At 43.1% G+C, this 17,629-nt stretch overlaps 1 protein-coding gene across 1 annotated transcript in view; it reads right to left on the bottom strand.

Annotated features, from left to right (window-relative positions):
• CSMD1 (CUB and Sushi multiple domains 1) overlaps window positions 1-17,629 on the bottom strand; it is a 2,474,714-nt gene that overhangs the window by 1,014,676 nt on the left and 1,442,409 nt on the right. The window contains exon 8 of the mRNA XM_019520340.1: window positions 7,556-7,643. Coding sequence (XP_019375885.1) covers window positions 7,556-7,643 — 88 coding nt within the window. The remainder of the gene's footprint in view (window positions 1-7,555; window positions 7,644-17,629) is intronic.

Here is a 17,629-nt window from a genome sequence, read left to right as displayed (position 1 = left end):
GGATGTTACTCTTGGCTGACACTGATCGTTATGATGTAACAGGCAGTCCCTTTGGTACATAGGGCCCAGATTGTATAGGGTTTAAAAGGTCAAAACCAGCATCTTAAAGTTTACCTGAAAAGCTATTTGGACTCAATGAAGACTCTGGAACACTCAGCATATGTATTCCTGGTAACCCATCACTGTCAGAAGGTAGAACAATGTGTTCTGCATCAGCTGCAGCTTTTGGATGGTCTTGAAGGGCAGGTCACTTGGGGCACATTGTAATAGTCTAGTCTTGAAGTTACAAAGGTATGGATGATGGTGGCCAGATATGAATCTGAAAGAAGGGTCATAGCTTTCTCACCAGGAACATACCAGGATGTAAACCTAATTCTCCCCAAGACAATAATTCTGGGTGTCAACACCACCTTGAAGACCAACTTGGTTAATTCAGTCTGGGAACCTATTGTGAAGCATGGTGATCAGTCCATGAATAGTATTCTAAATTCATCCTTTGCCTAAAGCATGGAATAGACACAGTCCATGTTGCACAGCTTGGTAATGGATACCTTCTGTTCACCAAACTTTTATTGAAGACTACCACCACTCTATCTCCTTTCCCCAGTCTTAAACCCTAGGCTGAGGCTGCAATAAATATCCAGTCAAAGAACTATCTAGACTAAGATCAGCCCAGAGGCCTCAGTGATACATGCAAAGACACATAACGGCCCAATGACTAAACTTTACTTATTATACATGTTGGGAAGAGATTTAGCTCTACTCTCAAGGCACCTAAGTCCATTTATTCTGTTATGATTACACAAAATCTCCAAAATTACAATCTGCAAAAGCAATGATTAGTAATTGTTTGACACTGGTGTGTGTTGAGAGTGTCAATGTCCATCTCACCTTCTGTTCGGTCTAGTGGTTAAAGTACCTGTGCAGGCGAAAGGACACACTAGACCCAGGCTCTTCCTGAGGTGAGATGAACATTAATCTTCCACTTTATGGGACAGCAACATAATCACCACACCACAGGTAACCAGGACTGCAAACACTTTCCTATTGAGGCTAGGCTACTAGGCAGCTAAGCAGAAAAAGCATCCTGAAAAAAGAAGGAAATAGGAAGGGAGACTTATTCTGCAACTCACAGAGGTGGATGCTGCCCTAGTTGTGGGGCGGAAAAGAAATAAGGACTTTCTTCCAATATTGTTTGTACATTTTGTATTACATATATTGGGAAAACTCCACTGAAAGCAAAGAACATGCTTCTTCAAATGGGGCTCCACCTGTTGGAAATTTCCTCCCTATGAGACTGGAACAGATACCAAGATTGCACTATTTGAAAAGCCTTTGAGTCACAGTCCTCATGGATAAGTACAGACAGTCAAAAAATCTGAGGCTGAATTGATTTGGTCTTTACAGGTTAGTCTAAGATTGAACCAATAAGCAAATGAACACACATTCACTTTTGAGTCAGGAAATGCAGCCACTTCTTTGCATTGGCTCAAGCCAGAAGCCAGGGGGCACTACAGCATGGCTCTCGGGCACGGAGCCAGCATGGGTTGTGTGTATGCTTCATCTTCCTGCTGCCCCCGAGGTCCCTGGGATTTGCAGTCCACAAACACAGCAGAAGGACTCTGCAAGGTTGCTCATCACTTCATCTTCCTGCTTCTAGGTCCCTCTGGGATATATAGTCCACAGTCACAGCCAGCAGTAAGCAAGTCATCAGGGCAGGACTGCTCTGTACTTCGGGAAAGGGAAATTTAACCCCTTTCCTTGGCCCGAGACCCCAGCCGTGGTTTGCCAAGCACGGGGCAGTGGGCCAGCCCTCACTGCTCCAGCTAGGAAGCAGAGGAGCAGGGTCAGCCCTGCTCTCTGGAGTAGACAGCACAGCACTGTCCAGGGCTCTAACACATGCTGGGATGCTTAGGGACTCTTATTTAACTTAAACCAGGAAGGGATCTGGGACAGAAGTTCCATAAACTGGTTTGATCTTAATCAGCCAAGTCTACTCAAACTGGTCAAACTGGTTTGACTTCAATCAGTTAAGCCTACATTCAACCAGGTTTATCTTAAACCAGTTCTGTCCATTTTGAAACTGGTTTTGTGTGCACTGAACTTCTGTTGTTACAGTTTTAAATCCATTTCTGATCACTTAAACCAATTTATGTGTAACTTCTGTCCCTATCCCATTACAATAACATTTTTTTTGCAGGAGAAGCCTCTTGGAAGATATCATCCATAATCCTTAACAGGAAACAGTGCTTGGAGAAAGAAAAAGAAAGCCTGGCAGAGTTGTAGGAGTAAAACACAAAGTCTCAGATTTTCCCTTTTAAAATAAGAAAGCCCATTAGTGTACACTATTCATCCTTCTCACTTGCTCAGCTATTTTGTGGGACAAAACCTACTTCTCTCTTTTGTCAAATAGCTCCTGAAATCACACTTCCCTTGTGGCACCTTTTGACACACAGGAGAAGCAGGCATACAAATGATTGCCTATCTTTTTAGCTCACCCTATCTACTTCAGACCAGCCCTTCTACTTACACTGGTGCAACTCTGTTGGGCTACACCTTACCTCTGTTATTAAAATGAAATCTAAAATACTATAGCTTGAAATGGAATAAATTCAATGTGAAAATGCTTTTGGTAGAAGTGCTTGCATTGAATTAATCAATTTAACTTATTTAGCTAGTTACATTTCTTAAAAACGAGAACCAATTCACTTCACATATTTTATGTAAAACATAATGGTACATTTTAAGGTAATAGGTGCATTTTAACTGTAATACATTTTTATGGCATTTGGATATATGAATATTTATGGCTTAACCAAAAGAGTAAATTATGTGAAATGAAAAAAAAAAAGATAATTTAAGACAAAGATCATTTAGAACAACAACAACAAAAGATAATTTGGAGCATCTTTACAAATGCTCTAGGGTGGTGAAAGTTGTTTTTAGGGCATCTTTACAAATACTCTCGGGAGCCCCTCCAATTAAAGTGCCTGCAGCATCTTGTGTATTCAGCATCTGTCGCAGTGCACTCAGGTGCCCTGCGCCTGAAAGTGGATACAGCTCAGGAGAGACCCCTAGTGGCAGGAAGGGGGAGGCTCCACCAGGAGCCAGTCACCAGGGCTGCACAGGTGCTAGTTGCCGAGGCAACCAGTAAAACCAGCTGACAGGAAGGGGCAGGGCTTAGCCCTTCTTAAACCCAGGTAGAAGGCCAGGAGAGCAGTTCCTTTCCAGTGGCCGTGGGAGTAGGAACTCAGCTAGGACAGGCAGAGGGGAGAACTCTGGCAGTGTGAACATCCCCTGGTTACTGCTGGGGTTGGGGAGCCCTCCCTCCCTCACTGTCTAGTAGGGAGTGAATCTGTTTTGACCGGACAGTCTAGTTTTATGTTGTAGCCCAGGGGCTTTGTGTTTTTGTGTTCACTTTTTTGACCAGAGGACCAGGTGAGGCTATTAGGGGTTGGAGGAGACCTCATAGGGACTCCCCAGTAGCGTGGGGGGTTCCTGGTGCTGGAGAGGGCGCAGCATTTGTGGGGTGTATTGGCTCCAGCCCCAGAGTGAGAGGGGGGCAGCGGGGAGCCCCAAGAGTAAAGAGGAGGGCCAAGACATAACAGGGCCCAGGTCAAACCACGTCAACACCATCTGCGAGGCTTGGGTTGCGGTGTAGGGGAGGAAAAGGAGCCGCAGGTAGCGCTCCCTGTCACCAGGGCGCGAAAAATGGGCACCCTCCCACTGATTACAACAATCTACTAATCAAGTAAGATCAAGGTGTGGCAGGTGAGTAGGCAGGCGGTTGGCCCATTACAGGAGGGCGAAGCCACTCCCAGAAAGGCTCCGATATTGATACTCCTGTCACAGCATCCCATGCTTCAGAATGGTGTCGGGGCGCTTTAACTAAACTCATTCAACAAGCTTTAGTTGAAGTGCCCCCAACACCATTTTGAACACAGATATGCTGAATATATGTTATACTGAGTCTGCTGGAATGTGCAAATTAGCACAAGCATGCTCCAGCAGACTTGATTAAGTAGCATGCATAGGAGCAGGCACTGGTCATATGTATAGGTGTCATTATATTTTAAATGATGAAAAAAGTGAGGAACCCAACAGTCACTTCCAGAGCATGCTGTCAACATATTTGGTGTAAATAAAGGGTAATGTGATATGACTGACATTCAATTTGACTGACAGAAGATTATTTGGGAGGTCTTAAGGCTTAGATGTATGAGTAAGTCGATATTTCAACGCTGATTAATAACAAAATCTTTGTTTTTCCACCATTCTTTGATACTTTTTTTTTAAACAATGGATATATTTCAAGAAGCATCTATCACTGTATTTGTCATGTAGCAGACTCTAGCTTATTACTTATATCAGATGTTAGTAGTAGACCACTCAGAGTGATTGCATGGCTGGCTAAGAACTTTGTACTGGTTACAGTGGTAATATAAGTTTTATGAATAGTCCAATTAGAGGGAATATTATTTATTCTTTGGAAAATGCTGATTTCAACTTATTTGAAATAATGTCAAGACTGTCAACACAATCTTTTATTCCCTGGCTTTTCTCTGTTATTCATTCCCTCCACAGGTAAAAGAAGTATTAGTTCAGACCTTGTCCCTTCCTAATGGTTTGCAAGGAAATACATGTTTCTCTCAGGCTGTGTCCCTAACTAACTTCCAAATAAAGGTTCAGCATCCAAAGGAACAGTTAACAGACACTTTCATTAAAAAATAGGAAATTATAAGTCCCCTGGGAGTTGTTAAATTTATTTCTTGATTAATGTACTAATTTGCCATTCACTTGTATCATGTGATACACACAGGGAGATAGTTTTTGGCCAAGCTCTCCAGCATTCTTGGAAGAATTTCTCTTTCTTGCAAAGTAACTCTCTGTGAGGACTCTCATGCTGAACTCTGCTGCCTCAGAGTGCCTCAACAGATGTCATGAATCACTGCCCCTCTTCCCTTTCCCCAAGCACCTTTTAAGGCTGCTTCTTTTAGGGCAAGTGTAGATGAAACAGGGGCCCTAAATTGAAGTGGTGAGTTTTAAAAACACCACTTCAATTTAGGGCTGATAAAACCCATGCGCCGTTCACACACCCTACTGACTTACCTGCCTCTCCGGCAGGGGAGAGGAGGGCAAGCTGCCAGCAGACATGGTGGTCCCTGGGCTGGGGAGGGTGGGGCTGGTGCTTCCCTCCGTGGCAACAGCACCCCCCCAGGCAGCACCCATCCACAGGCACCTGGCTCGGGTAGTCCCAGGGGGCACCACAGCCATGGGGGGAAGCACCAGTTCCCTGCACAGCTCAGAGCTAATGCAGACAGGCAGGATCAGGGGTGGGGGGAGGGAATCAGACAATCAGGCTCACTGTTTTTCTTGGGCAAAGCCTGGTTTCCTGTACTGCTACCAGGCTGCCTGCAGGGCTTGCTGTAGAGCTGTGGAGCTGCACGGGGCCCAGTGCTTCACTCCATGGCTGTAGGGGCAGCAAACTAAAACTCCTTAAAGGAGTTTTAGTTTGCTGTGCCCCAATTCATTTAAGGTGCATTACACCATCAAATTTCCTACAGCAGCTGGAATTAATGTGCAATACACTGCTGCCTTTTGCAAACACCAACACTATTAAAACAGTGCAAAAAAAGTTAGCCCACTTTAAAGTGTCATGCACACACACCTCTCATTTTGTCTACACACAGCCTTAGGAACCATTTAGCACCTCTTCCCCATGAGACCCAGAGAGGAAACAAACATGTAGTATAGAATGCTTTAGTTGTACAGAAATCTGAGAGGGGGGAAGGAAATTTGTCTGGAAAGCTGCTAATGGGACAAGATGGTGGAAGAGGAAAATCACATACACAAAAGCTCCTCATAAACGTGTTCCAGAAAGATTCAAGAATCATCATTCCTTCCCCCCACCCAGGGACTATGTATAGGGGGTGCACACGGATGCACGTGCACCCCCTGAGCATGGAGGAGCACCCCCTACAAAAAGGCGTGCAGTCGCCATTTACCACTGCACCTCCAATGCCACCGGTGGCATCTGCAAGCGGTCTGTGATCCCCACTGGATGCCGCTGATGCTGACACTGCTAGTGGCATCTGCAGGAGCTCCCCCACTTACCACCACCATGCTCCCACCACCGCTGTGCTCCTCCAGCAGCTGGGGGCACACATCATTCATATTCCCACCCCCTTCACATGGGTCTCCCCTGCTCTGGGCAAGGGCCAGGAGACCAGTTCCTTCATCAACAGCTAACTCAGCTGACAAGCTGCTTAAGCTCCCTTCTTATTCCCAGGGGAAGGGATTGGGGGGGGAGGGTAAAGAAAAACAGCCTCTGCCAGCAGCTCTCCCTCTTCCCTCACTGGAAAATATTGGCAGAGCAAGTACCCAGAACTCTTTTTTTCTCCTTTCTGTATAGCTTGCCCATCAAATATAAAGCAAGTCACATCATTTAATGTTTCCACGAAACAGCATTACCTATTCCTTGATGGAAATTGACTATATTTAAAATCAGCACCGTTTTTACTATAAAATGATAACTATTATATATAATTAAATCCTTTTCTATACTACTTATTTACAAACCCTTAAAGTAAAACTTGTCAACACTCAGCCATAATGTTTGACTCTTTTAACAAACTTATCATGCAGGCCCCACTACAGTTATCCCTTCCCTCAACTTCCTCTTTCCCCATTCATGTGTGCTTCAGTGCATCTTTAACCACTTCTATCTTTCCTCCATATCTAATTAAAGACAGAATGTTCCCCAATTGTTTAAAAAGAACATTATAAAAAACTCTTCCCTTGGTCTACACATTACTGAGATGTACACAGAAAATGGTGTCACTCAAAGTTGCTTTAGGCCTTTTTAGAGGCTGTAAAAATAAAAGTGGGGGAGGTAAACAGAAAATTCAAATAAAGTCAGCTTTTCAAAGTTTACAAAATAAAAATAATGAACAGATTTGATACAAAAAGTGTGATTTTTATTTTTTTTTTACTTTAAGTACAGAGTGTATTTTTTTTCCCTGTGTTTAAGGGTTCTTTGCTTACTTTGGTCTATCAACTTCACTACTTTTAATTAAATTAAATTAAAGAATTTCTCAGCAGTGGACTGAAAGATTGTGTCCTCGTAATTTAATAGAAATTAGAACCTGAAGGACATTCTCCACCTCATTTTATGTATTATAACACACAGTGCTCAGTGAAAATTATTTGGTATATTTTGAATAACCTGTGTTAAAATCTCCATTGTCAAGCAGTATATTCCCTATGGCCTAAAACTTCACTTCTGAATCTACAAGAATTAAAACTGTTTTACAGCATTCAAAATAGAGTTGCTTATAATTTTTATTCAAAATCTATTATCTGTAGGTCACCACCACACTTGCTGGCCCTTTCTATTAGGTCTAGATCTAGAAAGATAGATTGATTGACTAATTGAAGTGGATCTATCTATCTATAGATGCACGCGCGTGCGCACCCACACACACGTACACACACACACACGCACACACACACGCATGCATGCATGCATGCATGCATGCGTACACACAGTTCCTACCTGAAATCAGAGCCTGCTCTTTTTCCATTCTCAGGAATTCCAGGATCAGGACACATGTCAGATGCAACTGCATCCCCACCTTGACTTACTGAAACAAAAAGAAAAAAAAAAATGATGAGCAACAGTTAATTGTAAAATGAAGTAAATGATTCTTCAAGCCAACCACAATTCAAGCCAGCCATAAATCTCATGATGGTAGTATAAAGAAAGTTGGTAAACTGTTGCCGTATACATATATTTGTTTGCTAGGGAGTGATGTCTTCTTTCACTGTTGTGGTTATATGAACAAATCATTTTATTTACATGGGAAAGCAAGAGACGGAGTCTTCTAAACCAACTCTTACTCTCTGTTTACCATTACCATCCATGTCTCATCACTAGCAAAGAAAAATAACTTTTGTGGAAGCCCTAGTGAGAATATTCCCAACAGTTCACTCTGAGAATATAGAAGTCAGTTACTAGTTTTTGCCTTAGATGAAGTATATGGTGAGGCACTATTGGAATTAGTAGGCTTGTGTGAATAGGGAAGTATTCAATTCAAATTTGGATTCACCCTGTGTGGAGGACAGTGATTCAAATAAGAGATTCAGATCACTGTCCCGAATCAATTTGGCCAAATAAGCTTTGGAAGATAATTCGGAGAGATTCGGTGATTTGGCCATGGACTACAATGGGGAATCATTGAAATACCTACAACTTTGTCCTTTTGGGCAGATTTGGATTAAAACAGCAAGGATAGTAGCCCCTTTTGAAGGCACAAAGCCTGCCAAGTTTTGAGGAGATAGGTGCACGGGTTTCTGGGAAACTGCACCTTAAATTGTTCAAAGCAAAATTCATGACATGCATGACTTTGTGTACGTGTTTACATGCAGTAAGGTGAAAACATCAAGCATGGTAGCCCCTTCTGAGTCCATAAAGCCTACCAGGTTTCAAGGAGCTAGGTGCAGGGGTTTCTGTAAAATTGCACCTCAAGCTTCTGAAAGCAAAACTCATGACATGTGACTTTGTATGTGTGTTAAGGCACAGAGGGATAAAACCAGCAGGGATGGTAACCTGTAACAAGGGGCCTTCTCAGTGCTGGTTAGATCTCCACCTGCCCTCCTGTTTTTAGGTCAACCACCTGCCCCTTTTTTGCCCAGGCAGTAACAGCTCACAAAAGGGACAGAAAGTCTTCAGACAGAGGCTTATGTGCTATTTCTGCATCCCTTCCCCAGAGCACTGTGATTGGAAAGGGACTCAGGGAAAGATCACCATAACTGGCCAGCTACAGATGTCAGTGTTTCCCCCCGATCTCTCTCCCTCTTTTTAGTTTCTGTTCTTCTGCAAGACTGCCTTCCAAATAGCTGAATCTCCAAATCTTTTTATGATTTTTTTCTGAATCAATTCAGAGGTTCTGAATTTATTCAGAGGGCTTTTTGTCTCCCAATTTGATTTGGATTTGGTGATTTGGCCTCCAAATTGGGCCGAATCTTCTCTGAATTGAATTGGTGACCGAAGCTCTGCGCACCCCTAAGAATTATCCCCATCCAAAATAATCTGTCATGAATACAGAATTACTTGTATAAAAAATTATCTCATAACTATGTCTTGACCAACAAATATGTACAGACATTAGAAGACAATTGTATATCTATTTACATGGACTAAACTCAAGAATACAAGAAGATACCAAGGAGGTTTAAAGTCTTATTTTGATGCCTTCCCTCAAACTGGACAGCATAAAACTTGTGCCCCTTCCCAAGCCACATATTCAGATAAAGAGGGGGAAAAAAAACTTTAAAATCATTATTTTTACAAAATACATGCTCAACATTTACTTATAATGTGCAAAATATTTTATCTCTAGCCTGGCATGGGTCCATTCTTAGTTATTGATCCAGTATGCTTACTTAAACATAACATTGATCACAAATCTCAAAATAATGCATAAAAACAAGGACAAAAATCTGTGTCCACTACAAAACTGTGAATATAAACACAAACTTACGTTTGATATAGTTATCTGTGTAAAAAGTCTCACTAATGAAAATAAGATTCTTTTGGTGAAGTCGGACTGTTCTATGTGAGACTATTTGTAGTAGTAAATGAGCAATGGTTTATATTCTAGAAGTTCAAATTTGCAGATGGATGTCTTAACAGTTTGTAATAAGTTTGTGGCTTCTCATCTTCCACCAGGAAGCCAGAATTTAATGGAGTACTGGACAGGATGCCTGGCTTCCTGTTGGAAGATGAGAAGCCACAAACTTATTACAAACTGTTAAGACATCAGTCAGCAAATATGAACTTCTAGAAACCCCTGCACGTATCTCCTTGAAACCTGGCAGGCTTTGTGGCCTTAGCAAGTGCTACCACCCCTGCAGTTTTCACCCCACTGTGGCTTAACACACACACACAACATGAGTTTTGCTTTCAGGATTTTAAGGTGCAGTTTCCCAGTAATAATCCCTGTACCTATCACCTTAAAACTTGGCAGACGTCATCCCCTCAGCAGTGGCTACCATCCCTGCAAGTTTCATCTAAATCAGCAAAAAACCCCAAAGGTATAGATATTTCATTTATTCCCCATTATACCCTATGGCTGAATCTCTGAATTGCACAATCTTTTCCAAATCTTTGATGAATCAATTCAGCTGAATCAATTCAGAAAATGATTTGGGTCTCCAAATTAAATCAGATGAATAAAAAATGGCCGAATCCAAATCCAAATCAAATAGTTGCCTAGTCACACAGGCCTAAGGCTTTCTTGCCTGGATTGCATGCCAGGCCAGCCTCTGGTTTCTTTCATATTCCTTCCATCCAGGACCAGGAGACACACCAACTGCAGGTACTTCCTCAGCCTGACAAAGGGTTTTTCAACCCAAAAGCTTCCTAAGATACATTTTTTCTATTTTAGTTTTTTTTCATAATAAACATATAAACATAAAAACACAAGATAAGCCATCACACACCATGAGTAGCATACAACCAACACAACATCTTTACTTCTTGCTGTCAATTCCTTTATAAAAAGAAAGGCTCTGTGACAGTTCCGTCTGGCTACCTTTGATTCTGCTGGTGCTATTGGTGTTGAGCCAGCTAAGGTGTTTTGACCTGCCATCACTTACAGTGATGGACCAAATCAAAGCTGTAGGGGAGGAGGAGGCCTCAATGGGGCACACAGCCATGTTGTGCAGAGGCCCCTCCACCAAGAAAAGCGCACCTGAACACACACACAGTTCCACAACCATCCATGTCATGAGTTTTGTGTGCCTGTGGCCAAAGATGCAGGGCCCCAGAACCTAGACTCCCCCTGCACCTATCTCCTTGACAGCTGGCAGGCTTTGTGGCCGCAGCAGGAGCTACCACCCCTGCAGTTTTCACCCCCATGCCTTAACTCACAGTGTCACCTATGTCATGAGTTTTGCTTGTCAGCAGTTTGAGCTGCAGTTTCCCAGAAACCCCTGCACATATCTCCTTGAAACTTGGCAGGTTTTGTGGCCTCCATAAGAGCTACCACTGCTGCAGCTTTCACCCCACTGTGGCTTAAGACACATGTGACATGAGTTTTGCTTGTCAGCAGCTTGAGGTGCAGTTTCCCAGAAACCCCTATGCCTACTGCCTTGAAACTTGGCAAGGTTTATGGCCACATCAAGTCCTAACACCTCTGAAATTTTCACCACACTGTGGCTTAACATACATATGTGACATGAGTTTTGCTTTCAGGATTTGAGGTGCAGTTTCTCAGAAACCCTGCACCTATCATCTTGAAGCTTGGCAGACGTCATGCCCTTAGTAGTGGCTACCATTTCTGCAAGTTTCATCTGAATCCACCAAAAAACAACAAAGTTATAGATATTTCATTGATTCCCCATTATACCCTATGGCCGAATCTCCGAATCGCCAAATCTGAATTGATTTGGAAACTCTGAATCAATTTGGAAAACCTAAAGCTTCTAGTGATTTGGTTTGGATTCATAGATTCAGCCTCCAAATTGGCTGAATCATCTCCAAATCCAAATCACGATCTGAAGCTTTGCACAGCCCTAATCAACCTTAATCTGTGCAATATGCTTAGATGAGAGAGAAACTTGTTTCATCCCCCCTCAATCCCTTACTGAATAGCTTTAACTATTCAGCTAGGGCTAAACACAAGAAGGAGCACATTCATTAGTCATAGATTTTTTCCTGGCTACATTTTCATGACTTACAAATATCTGTGCATCTGTAATGAGCACATATATATACTTGTGTTGCTGCTTAGTTTGTGTGTAACCTAGGCTATGTGTAGATGAAATGGGGGGGTGTGTGCACGACACTTTAAAGTGGGCTAAATACTTTTGCATTGCTTTAATGGTGTCAGTATTTGCATGCTTCAGTGACGTATTGCGCATCAGTTCCAGCCACTGTAGGAAATTTGAGGATGTAATGCACCTTAAATGACTTGGGACACAGGAAACTAAAACTCCTCTGAGGAGTTTTAGTTTGCTGTGCCTACAGCTGTGGAGCCAAGCACTGGGCTCCATGCATCTCTGTGGCTCTGCAGGAAGCCCTACGTGCAGCCTGGCAGCAGTCCAGGAAAACAGGCTCCACCCAAGAAAAGTGGGAAGCCTGATTTTTTCCCCCCCCTGGAGCCTGCCTGGCTGCCTGAGCTGTACAGGGGCCCAGTGCTTCTCTCCTCAGCTGTAGTGCCCCCCAGGACTACCCGAGCTGGATGCCAGCAAGTGGGTGCCACCGGGGGGGGCGGGTGGTACTGCTGCTGCGGGGGGAAGCACCAGCCTCCTTGCAGCTCAGGTACCAGTCCGCCTGCCGGCAGCTCACCCTCCCCTCCCTGCTGCTGGAGAGGCAGGTAAGTCAGCAGGCTGCTTGCATTACACAGTGGTTTAATCAGTCCTAAGTTGAAGCGGTGTTTTTCAAAACCCACTGCTTCAGTTTAGGGCCCCCGTTTCATCTACACATGCCCCTACTGAACATGCTCAGACTGAACATATACACACATGCATAGTGCAAGGGTAACAGAAACGCCATTTGTGCGTAAGTGTCAAAAACACCACTTACTTGCCAAAAGTGTTGCGTTTAGGCATACAAATCATAATAGAATTCTCCCTAGTGTGTGTGTGTGTGTGTGTGTGTGTGTGTGTGTGTATATATTTGTATAAATGTTTATTTATGCATATGTAACTGTGATGTTTCACTATAAAAATCCAGATATTTCTGCACTGAAAATGTATAATCTAGAAATGAATATACATAGAAGGCAATAATAATTATAAGTTGTAAATAAAATGATAATAATATTTATAAATAAAGTATAAGTTACATACACAGCACAGGTTGCTTTAGCTCTTAGCCACCCTTCTCACCATACACATATATATATACCACTAGGGGTCTGATACATATACCTTTGCCTTTTTTATTTTATTGTTCTGTCAAAGAAAAATACTGTACCTTTTTGCAGACCACACTCACTTGCACTCCAAGATATCAGCTCTCCAAAACTGGAGTATATGTCCTAAGTGAGAAAGCTGATATTCTCCACCAGAACTGAAACTGGTAATAGCTTCCATATAATGGCTCCCTGTAATGGCTGCATACTTCAGGTTCACAGTTAGTTTTAACCCTGTTATGGCCACTGCGAAGTAGAATTGTAGTTCTGATGTTGCAGTTAGAGGTTAATGCTAAGGAGTCAGCTGCTAGGGCTGTTTGAAATATCACCAGATGTTTCATTTCAAAGCTGTTTTGATGTGTTTTGAGTTCAAAACAGTGAAATCAAAAGGAAACAAAAGCTTTGAAAGAGCTTCAAAATGAAACAAGTGTACTCAAAAAGTTTCAAAAGTTTCAAAACATTTCAAGGTTCAAAGCCGAGCTTACTTGGCTTCAACGTGGGTCCCAGCTGGCAGCGACAGCCTCCTGTCATCTGGCACCCAGATCTGGGGGCTACGCCAACCATGTCTGGCATAGCCCTGCAGCACTCCTGGGAGTGCGGGCCCCTGGATCTGCATACAGTATGACAGCATGATGTTTCTGCCAGCTGGGGCCAGCAGCAGCAGCAGTCTTCCTGATGCATGGCTACACCCAGTGCCAGTCCCAGGTGGAAGCAGAAGCCTCCTATCATCTGGCAGACAGATCAGGGAACTGTCCACATCCCCAGGAGGGCTGCGGGGCTGTGCCAGACTCCTCCCAGGGGTACGGGCCCCCGATCTGCATGCTGGATGACAGGAGGCTGCTGCTGCCACCTGGGACCAGCACTGGGCTCCACCCACACCCAGCACCAGGAAGTTTGGTGTTGACATTGCCCCCAGACAGCAGCGGCAGCCTCCTGTCATCTGGTGCACAGATCCAGGGTCCTTCACCCCTGGGAGGAGTTCAGCACAACCCTGCAGCCTCCTGGGGGTGAGGGCGCTCAGATCTGTTGGCCAAATAACAGGAGGCTGCTGCTGCCGGCAAATGACTTGAGATTTGCTTGTCAACACTTTGAGGTGCAGTTTCCCAGAATTCCCTGCACCTATCTCCTTGAAACTTGTCAGGCTGCATGACCTCAGAAGGGGCTACCATCCCTGCTGGTTTCATCTGAATCAGGGAAGAAATGTCAAAGATTTAGGCATTTTCATGATTCCCCATTATAGCCTATGGGTGAAATGTTGAAACAGCGTTGAAACAGTGAAACAGTTTCAATGAAACAAAACAAACACTGCTTTCAAAATGAAACAAAACTCAAAATGAAATACTGTCCCATTGAAATGGTGAAACACAAGTAAAAAAGAAATGGTGCTGTTTCACACAGCCCTATCAGCTACATCCCTCCTGCCTGGGGCCAGCATTTGGCCATACTGAGTCTATGCTGTGACAGTTAATCTTTTTTTCTTCATTCTTCCTTCCCAAAACAAGATGCACGGAAACCTGTGGTAAGCAAGTAAATATGATCTATCCATCAAAAGTTTATTCTGCATACCCTTTCTGTCATTTTGAGGCACCTTTGGCATGCCTTTAAGGATTTGGGCTGTATTATCATCCTGAATAAATAAAATGTGCTTTGTGGAATGCTTTAGCAGCAGAGAATAAATTAGACAGGCTTGAGTGGATTACAGATGACAGACGATAGTGTTACAATTGAGAGGTGATAGGAGATTAGATATAAAATACAGTTGATTTTCTCAAGCAATGATAAGATTTTGAATGGAATGAGGTGCATAGCAGAAGCACTGTGACAAACAGGTTACATACAATCAAAGGAGAAGAGCTATAAATCTGATCAGCATGTTTCAGCAGTATCACAGGCAATTAATTTATCTGTAAGTTAAAGCTTTACCAAAAGAGAAATATTCATAGAAATCAATTCATTTTTAAAAAAGCATTGCAATGCTGCAAAATATACAACTAAGTAAAAAGATCTTGCAAGTACAAAATTGCTTGCCCTATGGATAGCTTCCCTCCTAAAATGGAAAAAAATTGCAATGATTATGGTACATTTCAACATAGGACTCTTGTCCCTTCTCATCTAAGATACACAATGATTTTAAAGCTGTAGACAACAGCAACAACCACCAGCATATCACAGTACAAAAATATCCATCTATTTTTTTATTTGTCTTTGATACCATGTTGTCTCTTTTTCAAAAAAAAAAACTTTTTTTTTCAAAATCATTAGGTAAAGGACTATACGACAGTGTGAGGATGTATTTCCAGGTATAGTTAAAATTAATATTTTATTTGTTAATGGTAACATTTTATCTAAAATAACTCTTTCCTCACACCTTGTAGCATATAGTTTTGGTGCATTAGAATTATGATATTTCCATACTATTGCACATATTATGAACGGTATCTAAAAACACAAAATATGTATGTGTTTTTAGTTTCTCTCATTCCTTGGAGTCTCAGACCAGCAGAGACTTCTTATACCTAACAAAGGGTGACTGCACATGAAACCTTGCTAAGAACCAATTTAAACATATAGGATAGCCTAGGTGATAGTGACCATGAAATCATTACATTCATGGTCCAATGCAAGACCAACAGAACAAATACCAAGCTCGAAGTCTTGTATTTCAAAGAGGTGAATTTTAATAAGCTTAGGTCACTAGTATAGAATGCCCTGAGAGACCTAGGACCACAGGTAAAGGGAGCACAAGAAGAATGGTTGGCACAATCCTTAAGGCTCAGAGAAAATCCATTCCCTTACAAAGAAAAAGTAGCAGAAGGGTCAAAACCCCTCTTGGCTTAGCAGGGAAGTTGCAGCCCTCCTACAGAAAAAGAAAGAGATGTACAAACAATGGAAGCTTGGGACAGCCTCTAAGGAAGACTATTTAACAAAGGCCCACACTTTTAGTAACCAAATCAGGCAGGCTAAGGAAGAAACTGAACTAAAACTAGCTACAAGAATCAAGGGCAACAAGAAGTCCTTCTTTAGCTACATAAGGAGTAAAAGGAAAACTAATAGGAGTGTGGGGCCACTGCTCACTGGATACCTGGTCACTACCACTCAGGAAAAACAGAACTCCCAAATGACTACTTTGCCTCAGTCTCTCATAAGGCCAAGGGGAAAAACACGCCAGGAAGGGCACAGAACCAACAGGGCAGGATTGACACCATTCCCACCATTGTCATAGAACTGGTGTACAATCAATTAAAGAAACTGGACATACATAAATCAGCAGGACCAGATGAACTCCACTCAAGAGTGCTGCAAGGGTTGGCCAAAGTAATTACAGAGCCCCTGGCAAACTTCTTTCAAAAACTGTGGGCCTCTGGAGAAATCCCAGAAGACTGGAACAGGGCCAATGTTGTGCCCATCTTCAAGAAGGGGAAGCATGAGGACCCAGGAAACTACAGGCCAATTAGCTTAACTTCTAAATCCTAGAAACATTCATCAACAAGGCTATATGTGACAAACTTGCAGAAGGCATGATACCGAATGACAGTCAGCATGGCTTCGTTGCAGGCAGGTCTTGTCTGACCAACCTCATTTCTTTCTATGATCAGGTGACTCATCACCTGGATAAGAGAACAGCAGTTGACATTATATACTTCAACTTCCAGAAAGCCTTTGACCTGGTATCCCATGAGGTACTGATTAAAAAACTAGAAGATATCTGGCTCAAGTGGGTGCGAAACTGGTTGTGGGGTAGGACACAGAGAGTCCAAATAAATGGATTGGTGTCAACCTGGTGAGAGGTGTGCAATGGTGTACCCCGGGGATCAGTACTTGTCCCAGTGCTGTTCAACATCTTCATCAACGACCTGGATGAGGGGGTAAAAAGCCCACTGGCAAAGTTCATGGATGACACCAAAGATATGGGGTTGCGCGGACACACCTGCAAACAGGCCGCAGATACAAGCAGACCTAGACAGACTGGCATGTTGGGCAGAACAGAACCAGATGAGGTTCAACATAGAAAAATGCAAAGTGCTGCATCTGGGAAGGAAGAACGCCCAGCACACCTAGAGGCTGGGCAATGCTAAACCTGACCAGCACTATAAATGAAAGGAGCCTGGGGGTAACAATAGACCCCAGCATGACTATGAGCCAGTAATGCAATGCACTAGCCGCTAGGATCAATATAACTCTGGCTTGCATCAATTGATGCACCTCCAGCAAAGAAGTGATTCTTCGGCTTTACTCCACATTGGTGTGGTCACAGCTGGAGTACTGCATCCATTTCTGGGCATCGCACTTTAACAAGGACATGCTAAAGCTCAAGAGGGTCCAGAGAAGGGCCATCTATATGATCAGAGATTTGCATGGTAATCCATACAAGGAGAGGCTGAGGGATCTTCGACTGTTCAGTCTAAAGAACAGAAAGCTGAGAAGGGACCTGATTGCGGCTTATTGCTATATCAGAGGCGTACATCAGGGACTTGGTGAATAACTGTTCACCAGGGTGCCCCGGGGGAAAACTAGAAACAACAGCCACAAACTCATGGAAGACAGTTATAGGCTGAACATTAGGAAAAACTTCTTCACAACTAGGGTGTCCAGACTACACATCACAACAAGAGACATGCTCGGATGGGATGGGCTCCACCTTTCCCCTAAAGATAAGCGTGTGTTTTCTTCTAGGTTGGCGGATCTCCTCCGGCGGGCTTTAAACTAGG

The sequence above is a fragment of the Gavialis gangeticus genome, unplaced genomic scaffold (genome assembly GCF_001723915.1).
Source record: "Gavialis gangeticus isolate Ggan-Ray unplaced genomic scaffold, GavGan_comp1, whole genome shotgun sequence".
NCBI lineage: Eukaryota > Metazoa > Chordata > Crocodylia > Gavialidae > Gavialis > Gavialis gangeticus.
This window is presented reverse-complemented; position numbering and strand designations above follow the sequence as displayed.